Below are 14,546 nucleotides of genomic sequence, written 5' to 3' on the forward strand. Positions count from 1 at the left end.
CCAGGGCACTCATGGCTTGCTGTGCCTCCCTGGCTGGCTGTTTCTAATTAAGATAATGGTAGTGCTCTATAACCTTATGGGCTTACCACTTCCCCATGAATATATAATATTCAAGGTGACTGAAGCCTTATACAAAGAAAAGGTAAACAGTTATTGTGACTCTTAAAATACAACTCAAAAAAAATTGTCAAATTAACTCATTTACAACAATATCTCAAGGTTAAAGATTTTTGAAGAGTTCCAGCAACATGCCAACAAGCCAAGGAAGCCACCAATAAATTAAAATAACAGTACTGTAAAGACTCACAAGGCTGACACTCAATCTGAGGGTCACCAATGAATCCTTCGGGACATCTGCAGACAGGACGGTGGTCGCGTGTGTAACAGAAAGCATTCTTAGCACATGGATTTTCTCTTATACAAGGATTGACACAGCGTTGATCGGCACAGGATAAATCCTTGCTGCAGTCATCATCTATGAGGCAGTCAGGTTCTGGCAGGGTCACCAGGGGAGGCACTGGGAGAAAACAACTGAACTGTACCCAGGCAGGACGGGGTACACAAGTTCACATTTTTATTACATTCATGGGGGAGCGCTAACCCTGTAGGGATCATTACACAATGAATAAAAAGGCATAATACCATGACTAACTGGTACTGCCTGGGAAAATGGGAGGCATGCAGGTTTGATCTAAGGAAAGGAAGCAAAGGCTATATTCCTTGGAGCAACAACAAAAAGAAGCCCCTTATTAATGCCTTCCTGAAAATTTTCCTAAGTTGACTGTATTGAACTCTTAACCTATTATCCCAGACATAGAAAGGTTAATCCTGGCTGTGCCACCATGTTTTGACAGATGTATATTAAATCAGTTTAAAGCAACACTTACTTCTCTTGCAGTGGATGTTGGGATCACCAGTGTAACCTTCAGCACACTGACACTGGTGCCTGTGATTGACACCTTGACATACAGCATTAAGGCCACATGGCTCTCCACCACAAACGTTGACACAGGTGCCTTCTCTGCAAGCTTCATGGTTTTGACAGTCTGAGTCACTTCTACACTCTGGCTCTGGAAAAATATATGAAGTAACACGAGTCTTATACCTCTCTTCATCTTGCAAAGCTCTTACACCAGTAAATATTACACCAGAAAATTCTTCATGTGTGTCAACATGTAACTAACCTGGCCTGACACAGATTCCCTCCTTGACGAAGATGTAATCCGGTGGACACTGGCACATGATGGTCTTAAGTGGAACACTGTCTACCACATGGCACTCCTGAGAGGGCAGACATGGCGAGGTGATGACACACGGGTTCTGACACAAGGCGTTGATACATGCATGTTGTGAGCGGCAGTCAGAGTCTTGGCGACATTCAGGTTCAATGGGAGCATCTGTGACAGGCTCTTTTACTGCAACATTATCACCATCATTAACACTTGTCATTGCTAGATAACCTAGCTATGTTGCTATCTACACCCATCAATATTTACTTCTAATCTTACTACAGAGGCAATATCTTAAACTTCCTGTAACACATATAATACCAAAATATAGCATTATTTTTTTATAAATAAGGAACCATCATGGCAATAAATGCAATGCAACAGAGAGGATCGTTTTACCCTGGTAGCACTGTAGGAAGGGGTTGCCAGTGAGAGGTGGAGGACAGAGGCAGAGTGCTGCGTGGTTGGCAGCACGGCACTCTGCTTGTACTGCACACGTAGTTTCTTCACACACTGGAATGCACACACGATTCAAGCTGTCACAAGCTTTATCATCTGCACAGTCATCATTGGAGGTACAGCCAACAGTGACGCAGGCAATGGTGGGGTTGCCTTGGGTGCCAGGAGGACAGAAACACTGGGCACGGTGCAGGATGGCACGGCACCCAGCATTAGTACCACAGGCACGGTCACTGTGTAAGCAGGGGTCAACACAATGTTGATTGACGCACATCTTGTCCGTGGGACACTCGTCGTCCTTCATACAGTCAGCTGTGAGAAGGGCAACATTATTATGTGGTCTTACCTGCATCAGATGTTAGTTTAGCTAGCAGCAGAGAGTTAGCGGTATATCCACAAGCGGGTTAGGTGTTGGCAAGTGGGTTATTTGACTTCCGTGGCAGCAAGTGGCCTCAGCTGAGTGAGGGCCAATTTATGCAGCCTAGGAACTTCTGTCACGTCCTCCACAATCAATGCCATGTTCTCTTCGTCAAGCAAAACTCATTATCTGTAAGAAGATGCCATCCATTCTACCTTCCACGCATAGTATTCATGCAAAATAACACCTATACTTGCAGTACTCACGCTTGAAGCACTCGGTGCGTGGGTTTCCAGCCCAGCCTTCAGGACAGTAACAAATGGGCCGGTGTTGGTTGGTACGGCACAGAGCCTGGCGGCCACAGGGCTCTTCTACCAGACATGGGTCCACGCACACCTCCTTGATGCACGCCTGCTCATTAGTACAGTCTGGATCCACCCGACACTCAGGCTCCTCCAATGGAACTGTGTCACAAAGTAGAGTACTTCTTAGTGATCTCACATAACTAGTAATCTTGTTAATATTACTTTATATATATATATATATATATATATATATATATATATATATATATATATATATATATATATATATATATATATATATATATATATATATATACTGTATGTGTGTGTATATATATATATATATATACTGTATGTATATATATATATATATATACTGTATGTATATATATATATATATATATATATATATATATATATATATATATATATATATATATATATATATACTGTATGTTTACTGTGATCTTATTGCATAATGTATATATATATATATATATATATATATATATATATATATATATATATATATATATATATATATATATATATATTAATATATTTATTTTTTTTTATTATCACACTGGCCGATTCCCACCAAGGCAGGGTGGCCCGAAAAAGAAAAACTTTCACCATCATTCACTCCATCACTGTCTTGCCAGAAGGGTGCTTTACACTACAGTTTTTAAACTGCAACATTAACACCCCTCCTTCAGAGTGCAGGCACTGTACTTCCCATCTCCAGGACTCAAGTCCGGCCTGCCGGTTTCCCTGAATCCCTTCATAAATGTTACTTTGCTCACACTCCAACAGCACGTCAAGTATTAAAAACCATTTGTCTCCATTCACTCCTATCAAACACGCTCACGCACGCCTGCTGGAAGTCCAAGCCCCTCGCACACAAAACCTCCTTTACCCCCTCCCTCCAGCCTTTCCTAGGCTGACCCCTACCCCGCCTTCCTTCTACTACAGACTGATACACTCTTGAAGTCATTCTGTTTCGCTCCATTCTCTCTACATGTCCGAACCACCTCAACACCCCTTCCTCAGCCCTCTGGACAACAGTTTTGGTAATCCCGCACCTCCTCCTAACTTCCAAACTATGAATTCTCTGCATTATATTCACACCACACATTGCCCTCAGACATGACATCTCCACTGCCTCCAGCCTTCTCCTCGCTGCAACATTCATCACCCATGCTTCACACCCATATAAGAGTGTTGGTAAAACTATACTCTCATACATTCCCCTCTTTGCCTCCAAGGACAAAGTTCTTTGTCTCTACAGACTTATCCCCCTATAATATTTGCACTCTCTTTTGTCCCCTTTGCCTTTATACAAAGGAACTATGCATGCTCTCTGCCAATCCCTAGGTACCTTACCCTCTTCCATACATTTATTAAATAATTGCACCAACCACTCCAAAACTATATCCCCACTTGCTTTTAACATTTCTATCATTATCCCATCAATCCTGGCTGCCTTACCCCCTTTCATTTTACCTACTGCCTCACGAACTTCCTCCACACTCACAACTGGCTCTTCCTCACTCCTACAAGATGTTATTCCTCCTTGCCCTATACACGAAATCACAGCTTCCCTATCTTCATCAACGTTTAACAATTCCTCAAAATATTCCCTCCATCTTCCCAATACCTCTAACTCTCCATTTAATAACTCTCCATTTAATAACTCTCCTCTCCTATTTTTAACTGACAAATCCATTTGTTCTCTAGGGTTCCTTAACTTGTTAATCTCACTCCAAAACTTTTTCTTATTTTCAACAAAATTTGTTGATAACATCTCACCTACTCTCTCATTTGCTCTCTTTTTACATTGCTTCACCACTCTCTTAACCTCTCTCTTTTTCTCCATATACTCTTCCCTCCTTGCATCACTTCTACTTTGTAAAAACTTCTCATATGCTAACTTTTTCTCCCTTACTACTCTCTTTACATCATCATTCCACCAATCGCTCCTCTTCCCTCCCGCACCCACTTTCCTGTAACCACAAACTTCTGCTGAACACTCTAACACTATATTTTTAAACCTACCCCATACCTCTTCGACCCCACTGCCTATGCTCTCATTAGCCCATCTATCCTCCAATAGCTGTTTATATCTTACCCTAACTGCCTCCTCTTTTAGTTTATAAACCTTCATCTCTCTCTTCCCTGATGCTTCCATTCTCCTTGTATCCCATCTACCTTTTACTCTCAGTGTAGCTACAACTAAAAAGTGATCTGATATATCTGTGGCCCCTCTATAAACATGTACATCCTGAAGTCTACTCAACAGTCTTTTATCTACCAATACATAATCCAACAAACTACTGTCATTTCGCCCTACATCATATCTTGTATACTTATTTATCCTCTTTTTCTTAAAATATGTATTACCTATAACTAAACCCCTTTCTATACAAAGTTCAATCAAAGGGCTCCCATTATCATTTACACCTGGCACCCCAAACTTACCTACCACACCCTCTCTAAAAGTTTCTCCTACTTTAGCATTCAGGTCCCCTACCACAATTACTCTCTCACTTGGTTCAAAGGTTCCTATACATTCACTTAACATCTCCCAAATTCTCTCTCCTCTACATTCCTCTCTTCTCCAGGTGCATACACGCTTATTATGACCCACTTTTCGCATCCAACCTTTACTTTAATCCACATAATCCTTGAATTTACACATTCATATTCTCTTTTCTCCTTCCATAACTGATCCTTCAACATTACTGCTACCCCTTCCTTAGCTCTAACTCTCTCAGATACTCCAGATTTAATCCTATTTATTTCCCCCTACTGAAACTCCCCTACCCCCTTCAGCTTTGTTTCGCTTAGGGCCAGGACATCCAACTTCTTTTCATTCATAACATCAGCACTCATCTGTTTCTTGTCATCCGCACTACATCCACGCACATTCAAGCATCCCAGTTTTATAAAGTTTTTCTTCTTCTCTTTTTAGTAAATGTCTACAGGAGAAGGGGTTACTAACACATCGCTCCCGGCATTTTAGTCACCTCATACGACACGCATGGCTTACAGAGGAAAGATTCTTTTCCACTTCCCCATGGACAATAGAAGAAATAAAGAAGAACAAGAGCTATATAGAAAAAGGAGAAAAACCTAAATGTATGTATATATATATATATGCATGTGCGTGTCTGTGAAGTGTGACCAAAGTGTAAGTAGGAGTAGCAAGATATCCCTGTTATCTAGCATGTTTATGAGACAGAAAAAGACACCAGCAATCCTACCATCATGCAAAACAGTTACAGGTTTTTGTTTCACAGTCATCTGGCAGGACGGTAGTACTTCCCTGGGTGGTTGCTGTCTACCAACCCACTACATACATACATATATATATATTGAAGCATATATGTGAACAGTATTTAGATAAAGGTAGAGAAGTTTTTATTGCATTTATGGATTTAGAAAAGGCATATGATAGAGTGGATAGAGGAGCAATGTGGCAGATGTTGTAAGTATATGGAATAGGTGGTAAGTTACTAAATGCTGTAAAGAGTCTTTATGAGGATAGTGAGGCTCAGGTTAGGGTGTGTAGAAGAGACGGAGACCACTTCCCGGTTAAAGTAGGTCTTAGACAGGGATGTGTAATGTCACCATGGTTGTTTAATATATTTATAGATGGGGTTGTAAAAGAAGTAAATGCTAGGGTGTTCGGGAGAGGGGTGGGATTAAATTATGGGGAATCAAATTCAAAATGGGAAATGACACAGTTACTTTTTGCTGATGATACTGTGCTTATGGGAGATTCTAAGGAAAAATTGCAAAGGTTAGTGGATGAGTTTGGGAATGTGTGTAAAGGTAGAAAGTTGAAAGTGAACATAGAAAAGAGTAAGGTGATGAGGGTATCAAATGATTTAGATAAAGAAAAATTGAATATCAAATTGGGGAGGAGTATGGAAGAAATGAATGTTTTCAGATACTTGGGAGTTGATGTGTCGGCGGATGGATTTATGAAGGATGAGGTTAATCATAGAATTGATGAGGAAAAAAAGGCGAGTGGTGCGTTGAGGTATATGTGGAGTCAAAAAACGTTATATATGGAGGCAAAGAAGGGAATGTATGAAAGTATAGTAGTTCCAACACTCTTATATGGGTGTGAAGCTTGGGTGGTAAATGTAGCAGCGAGGAGACGGTTGGAGGCAGTGGAGATGTCCTGTCTAAGGTCAATGTGTGGTGTAAACATTATGCAGAAAATTCGGAGTGTGGAAATTAGGAAAAGGTGTGGAGTTAATAAAAGTATTAGTCAGAGGGCTGAAGAGGGGTTGTTGAGGTGGTTTGGTCATTTAGAGAGAATGGATCAAAGTAGAATGACATGGAAAGCATATAAATCTATAGGGGAAGGAAGGCGGGGTAGGGGTCGTCCTCAAAAGGGTAGGAGAGAGGGGGTAAAGGAGGTTTTGTGGGTGAGGGGCTTGGACTTCCAGCAAGCGTGCGTGAGCGTGTTAGATAGGAGTGAATGGAGACGAATGATACTTGGGACCTGACGATCTGTTGGAGTGTCAGCAGGGTAATATTTAGTGAAGGGATTCAGGAAAACCGGTTATTTTCTTATAGTCGGACTTGAGTCCTGGAAATGGGAAGTACAATGCCTGCACTTTAAATGAGGGGTTTGGGATATTGGCAGTTTGGAGGGATATATTGTGTATCTTGATACGTATATGCTTCTAAACTGTTGTATTCTGAGCACCTCTGCAAAAACAGTGATAATGTGTGAGTGAGGTGAAAGTGTTGAATGATGATGAAAGTATTTTCTTTTTGGGGATTTTCTGTCTTTTTTGGGTCACCCTGCCTCGGTGGGAGACGGCTGACTTGTTGAAAAATATATATATATATATATATATATATATATATATATATATATATATATATATATATATATATATATATATATATATATATATATATGTATATATATATATATATACACCTACCATCCGACTTACGACCTGCTCGACTTATGACCACTCGACTTACGACCGTGTTTTTTATGCCAAATTTCAGGGAAATAAACAACTGTTTGTGTTGTACACAGTGTTTATCCTAAACCTTACAGTATAAAATACAGTACTAACAACATAAAAAGTAAAGTAAAACATGAAATACCAAAATAAAACAATAAAATAAAGTCATTTCAAAAATGTTTGTTTGATATTCAGTAGTAAAGTTCGACTTATGACCATTTCGACTTACGAACGGTTTCTCAGAACCGAACTCATATACATCAATGATCTTCCAAACGTATCCCAACACCTGAAACCCATTCTCTTTGCTGACGACACGACTTATGTCATCTCTCAACCTAATCTTGCCACCCTCAACACCATTGTTAACGAGGAGCTGATCAAAATATCGACTTGGATGACAGCCAATAAACTTACGCTTAACACTGACAAAACCTACTATATTATGTTTGGTAGCAGAGCAGGAGATGCACAAATTAACATTAAGATCGACAACACTCTAATTACCAGACATAATGAGGGCAAATTCCTAGGCCTATACCTTGACAACAACCTGAATTTCAGCACCCATATCCAACACATAACCAAAAAAGTATCCAAAACAGTTGGGATCCTCTCCAAGATACGATACTACGTGCCGCAAAATGCCCTTATCACACTATACCACTCATTTATTTATCCATACCTCACCTATGCTATTTGTGCTTGGGGATCAACTGCAGCAACACACCTAAAGCCAATAATAACCCAACAAAAAGCTGCAGTAAGAATAATCACTAAATCCCATCCCTGGCAACACACCCCCTCACTCTTCATAGATCTAAACTTACTCCCTGTTCAGTACATCCACACTTACTACTGTGCAGTCTACATCTACAGGACCTTAAACTCCAATATCAACCTTGACCTAAAACGTTTTCTTGATAGTTGTGACAGAACCCACAGGCATAACACCAGACAAACATCTCTACGACATTCCCCATGTCCTGGAGTTTACCTGACTAAACCTTTACAAAAATTCAATGTATGTCAAAGGCCCTAAAATCTGGAACACCCTACCTGAGAACTCTAGAACTGCAGACACATTCATTACCTTCAAAACTACCATTAGAAAACATCTTATCTCCCTGATAAACCCCATCAACTAACTACACGAATACCACCTGGTGGTTCACACTTACACTCACTCACCCATTTGACCATAAACAGAAATATTAATCTCAATCTTAAAATAATGAATCCTATGATACTCCAATACTGAAACTATGTACTGTGCCAAAACAAAAGCATTCACATTGCTAAACTCACAAACTAGTATTTAGTCACTTAGCCATAATACTAACTTACCTCATAATTTGTAATATTTTAAAATAAAGAATTAAACTAAGTCTGCCCGAAATGCCTAGCCATGCTAGGCGTTCTAGTGGTACACTCTGTAATCATTATTTAACTACATGTAAACCACACAACAACCAAATTCTGTAAATTCAACATTGTAATCTTCATAGAGAATAAACTTTGAATTGAATTGAAGTTGGATGGTAGGTGTGTGTGTATATATATATATATATATATATATATATATATATATATATATATATATATATATATATATATATATATATATATATATATATATATATATATACATATTTTTTCAACAAGTCGGCCATCTCCCACCGAGGCAGGGTGACCCAAAAAAGAAAGAAAATCCCCAAAAAGAAAATACTTTCATCATCATTCAACACTTTCACCACAATCACACATTATCACTGTTTTTGCAGAGGTGCTCAGAATACAACAGTTTAGAAGCATACACATATAAAGATACACAACATATCCCTCCAAACTGCCAATATCCCAAACCCCTCCTTTAAAGTGCAGGCATTGTACTTCCCATTTCCAGGACTCAAGTCCGACTATATGAAAATAACCGGTTTCCCTGAATCCCTTCACTAAATATTACCCTGCTCACACTCCAACAGATCGTCAGGTCCCAAGTACCATTCGTCTCCATTCACTCCTATCTAACACGCTCACGCATGCTTGCTGGAAGTCCAAGCCCCTCGGCCACAAAACCTCCTTTATCCCCTCTCTCCAACCCTTTCGAGGACGTCCCCTACCCCGCCTTCCTTCCCCTATAGATTTATATGCTTTCCATGTCATTCTACTTTGATCCATTCTCTCTAAATGACCAAACCACCTCAACAACCCCTCTTCTGCCCTCTGACTAAGACTTTTATTAACTCCACACCTTTTCTTAATTTCCACACTCCGAATTTTCTGCATAATATTTACACCACACATTGCCCTTAAACAGGACATCTCCACTGCCTCCAACCGTCTCCTCGCTGCTACATTTACCACCCAAGCTTCACACCCATATAAGAGTGTTGGTACTACTATACTTTCCTACATTCCCTTCTTTGCCTCCATAGACAACGTTTTTTGACTCCACATATACCTCAATGCACCACTCATCTTTTTTCCCTCATCAATTCTATGATTAACCTCATCCTTCATAAATCCATCCGCCGACACGTCAACTCCCAAGTATCTGAAAACATTCACTTCTTCCATACTCCTCCTTCCCAATTTGATATTCAATTTTTCTTTATCTAAATCATTTGATACCCTCATCACCTTACTCTTTTCTATGTTCACTTTCAACTTTCTACCTTTACACACATTCCCAAACTCATCCACTAACCTTTGCAATTTTTCTTTAGAATCTCCCATAAGCACAGTATCATCAGCAAAAATAACTGTCAATTCCCATTTTGAATTTGATTTCCCATAATTTAATCCCACCCCTCTCCCGAACACCCTAGCATTTACTTCTTTTACAACCCCATCTATAAATATATTAAACCACCATGGTGACATTACACATCCCTGTCTAAGACCTACTTTTACCAGGAAGTAGTCTCCCTCTCTTCTACACACCCTAACCTGAGCCTCACTATCCTCATAAAAACTCTTTACAGCATTTAATAACTTACCACCTATTCCATATACTTGCAACATATGCCACATTGCTCCTCTATCCACTCTATCATATGCCTTTTCTAAATCCATAAATGCAATAAAAGCTTTCCTATCTTTATCTAAATACTGTTCACATATATGCTTCAATGTAAACACTTGATCTACACATCCCCTACCCACTCTGAAACCTCCTTGCTTATCTGCAATCCTACATTCTGTCTTACCTCTAATTCTTTCAATTATAACCCTACCGTACACTTTTCCTGGTATACTCAGTAAACTTATTCCTCTATAATTTTTACAGTCTCTTTTGTCCCCTTTCCCTTTATATAAAGGGACTATTCATGCTCTCCTCCAATCTCTAGGTACCTTTCCCTCTTTCATACATTTATTAACCCTTTGACTGTTTCCGACGTATAAATACGTCTTACGAGCCAATGTTTCTGACGTATTTATACGCACAAATTCTAGCGGCTTCAAATCGCGCGCCAAAGGCCTGGTAGGCCTACACGGGAGAGAATGGGTCTCAGTGGTCGGTGTGCACCCTGTGAAAAAAATCTGGGACCTAGCGGTGCATTGTGGGAACACCATGTTGTCAGTCCATTTTCACCATGCCTCTCGGTAAGAAGTTCCTCACTCCTCGGCGGATTGGAGGTCTTTTGTTCCCAAGTGATAGCTCTAACAGCGATGAAAATGTCAGTGACAGTGAATTCAAGGGTTTTCAAGTGAGTGTTACCGAAAAAAGTGCCCAGGATAACGTAAATAGTGACGAAAACCCAGATGACCCACAACCTTCGACCTCTGGTGCTGTGCCGGCTTGTTCACATTCACCTTCGCCTGTACCAGGACGAAAGAGGAAACTATTTGGTCGTGTACAACACCCTGATGATAGCAGTGATAGTGATAGTGATAGTGATTTCAAGGTCATTGAAAGCAGTTCTAGTGACAGTGAGAGTGAATATTCCCCAGTGAAGCGCCAGTATGTACGACGTAGCATGCGGTCTGGTAGTGTTTCATATGTTGTTCCAAGGGGAAGGAGAAACTCTGGGAGCACATCCCGTGGCCCAACACCACGACCTGATAGTGAAGATGACGATATTGTAACGATGGGTATGAATGGTGACAGTGAGGGAGGAGGCAGTGGTGGTGATAGTGAGGGTGGCACGGCCCAAGTGGCACCATCACCGGGCCACGCTACTAGCCACGCGGCTGACTCAGCAGAACAACCAGCCTCACCCTACCCCACACTGCCACAACCTGCACCACCACAACCTGCACAGCCACAACCACAGCCACAACCACGGTACAATATCCAGACCCCACCAGCAGACCGCATCTGGGATTGGCAGGACGGTGACGAGTTTGTTCCCAGTCCCCATGACTTTGATGAAACACAAAGTGGAATAAAGCCATCTTGTCCACTTGGGAACAATGCCAGTGAACTGGACTGCTTTGAGTTATTCTTCGATGAACCCCTGATGGACATCATTGTCAGGGAAACCAACACATACTGTGAATACACCATGGCAAATACAATTCTCTCACCAAAATCACGGCTACACAAGTGGAAGGAGACAACTGTGGCAGAGATGTACCTGTTTTTTGCCACAATAATGCTTATGCCACATGTGTATAAGCACACTGTCACCACATACTGGACAACAGATCGCCTGATTTCAACTCCAGGTTTTAGTGACATTATAGGTGTCAATCGTTTCCTGATACTGTTGCGTATGTTACACTTTTCAGACAAAACCAGGCCTGACAGAAGCGACAGGTTATATAAGATAAGAAATGTGTTTATGTACCTGAAACAAAAGTGCTGCATGTATTTTTATCCCTTCAGGAAGCTTGTTATTGATGAGTCCTTGATTTTATTCAAAGGAAGACTCTCATTCAAGCAATATATACCAAGCAAGAGGAAACGCTTTGGTATAAAGCTATTTGTACTGTGTGATTGCAGAAGTGGTCTTGTTTTAGATATTATTGTGTACACTGGCAGTAATACTTTGAGAGATACCATGAAGTTATTGGGTATCTCTGGTGATGTGGTTCGAACAATGATGGAACCATATCTTGGTAAGGGGCATATGTTATTTACTGATAACTGGTACACAAGCCCCTTACTCAGTGATTTCTTGCGAGTGAACTTGACAGACGTGTGTGGCACAGTGCGTGGTAATCGCAAACATATGCCAAGGTTTGACGCTGGCACTCGCAGAGGTGAGGTGCAAGCCTTTGCTGCCAATGACATCATGGCATTTCGGTGGCATGACAAACGTGATGTCACATTGTTGACATCAGTTCACACAAACGAAATGGTACCCAGTGGCAGGGACAACAGAGAGACCAATGAACCCATTCTAAAGCCTGCAGCTGTCATGGACTACAACCTCAATATGCGCTTAGTGGACAAATGTGACATGCAGATTGGGTTTGCAGACTGTGTACGCAAGAGTTATAAGTGGTATATCAAACTTTTTTTCCATCTTGTTGATATCTCTATGCTAAATGCTTATAACATATACAAGTTGAAGACCAACAAAACACCAAAATATGGTGAATTTTGCCTGTCAGTAATCAGACAAATAATTGCAAAGTACAAAGGAGCAACTCCTGCAATAGACCAGCGCCCACACACGTCATCTCGTTTGAGGCCTGGTGATCACTACCCCATACAACTGCCTCCTACTACTGCCAAGAAAAATGCTCAGAAGAGGTGTTATGTATGTATGCATACCACAAAACGCCCACAAACACGCAGAGACACTCGTTTTATGTGTGAGGAGTGTGAAGTGCCCCTCTGCATATACCCATGTTTCAAAGAGTTCCACAAGCTGCAGGAGTTCTAGGAACGTGGTTAGTGACTGTACATATGTATATATATTATGGAACACTAGTAATAAACATTGTTTTGTATTGTTTGTTTGTGTAAACAAAGTGTATACACAAACTAATAGTGATAAAGTTTGTTCTGTTATTGTGTTGTAAATAATGAGTGTATATTTGAACAATGCACCTTACATTGGTCTCACAGGCCACATAAGTTACCTGCAAAAGAAAAATATTGAAAAATGCAAGAAACCTTTGAATTAGAGTAAATAAAAGAATACCGGGTGGGCGGCAGTCGCCGCTGTTGCCGTACGCACGTCAATTTCTGCAAACTTTGCGGCTCTATATCTCGGTAAGTACTGATGGCAAAAATTTTTTTTTAGGCTTAAAACACTAGTAAAAATATTCCTAACATTTTCATAAGAAAAAATAATTTTTTTTTTTCGAATATTTGGTGACATAGAATGACAGTTTCAGAGAGGGCCCTGAAACAGTCAAAGGGTTAAACAAAAGTACCAACCACTCCAACACTATATCCCCCCCTGCTTTTAACATTTCTGTCATGATCCCATCAGTTCCAACTGCTTTACCCCCTTTCATTTTACGTAATGTCTCACGTACGTCCCCCACACTTACATTCTGCTCTTCTTCACTCCTAAAAGATGGTATACCTCCCTGGCCAGTGCATGAAATTACTGCCTCTCTTTCTTCCTTAACATTTAAAAGTTCCTCAAAATATTCTCGCCATCTACCTAATACCTCCATCTCCCCATCTACTAACTCCCCTACTCTGTTTTTAACTGACAAATCCATACTTTCCCTAGGCTTTCTTAACTTGTTTAACTCACTCCAAATTTTTTTCTTATTTTCATTAAAATTTCTTGACAGTGCCTCTCCCACTCTATCATCTGCTCTCCTTTTGCACTGTCTCACCACTCTCTTTACCTTTCTTTTACTCTCTATATACTCTGCTCTTCTTATAACACTTCTGCTTTGTAAAACCCTCTCATAAGCTACCTTTTTTTCTTTTATCACACCCTTTACTTCATCATTCCACCAATCACTCCTCTTTCCTCCTGCCCCCACCCTCCTATAACCACAAATTTCTGCCCCACATTTTAATACTGCATTTTTAAAACTATTCCAACCCTCTTCAACCCCCCCACTACTCATCTTTGCACTAGCCCACCTTTCTGCCAATAGTCGCTTATATCTCACCCGAACTTCCTCCTCCCTTAGTTTATACACTTTCACCTCCCTCTTACTTGTTGTTGCCACCTTCCTCTTTTCCCATCTACCTCTTACTCTAACTGTAGCTACAACTAAATAATGATACGATATATCAGTTGCCCCTCTATAAACATGTACATCCTGGAGC

General features: G+C 40.4%; 1 protein-coding gene across 2 annotated transcripts in view; it reads right to left on the bottom strand.

The window, feature by feature from the left end:
* Window positions 1-14,546, bottom strand: part of dpy (dumpy) — a 386,475-nt gene that overhangs the window by 45,298 nt on the left and 326,631 nt on the right. For both annotated transcript variants that reach the window (XM_070093949.1, XM_070093948.1), the window contains 5 exons: window positions 2,313-2,510; window positions 1,629-2,000; window positions 1,185-1,415; window positions 888-1,070; window positions 308-517 (listed from right to left, as the gene is read on the bottom strand). In XM_070093949.1, coding sequence (XP_069950050.1) covers window positions 308-517; window positions 888-1,070; window positions 1,185-1,415; window positions 1,629-2,000; window positions 2,313-2,510 — 1,194 coding nt within the window. The remainder of the gene's footprint in view (window positions 1-307; window positions 518-887; window positions 1,071-1,184; window positions 1,416-1,628; window positions 2,001-2,312; window positions 2,511-14,546) is intronic.

This window comes from Cherax quadricarinatus, chromosome 44 (assembly GCF_038502225.1).
Source record: "Cherax quadricarinatus isolate ZL_2023a chromosome 44, ASM3850222v1, whole genome shotgun sequence".
In the NCBI taxonomy this organism is placed as follows: domain Eukaryota; kingdom Metazoa; phylum Arthropoda; class Malacostraca; order Decapoda; family Parastacidae; genus Cherax; species Cherax quadricarinatus.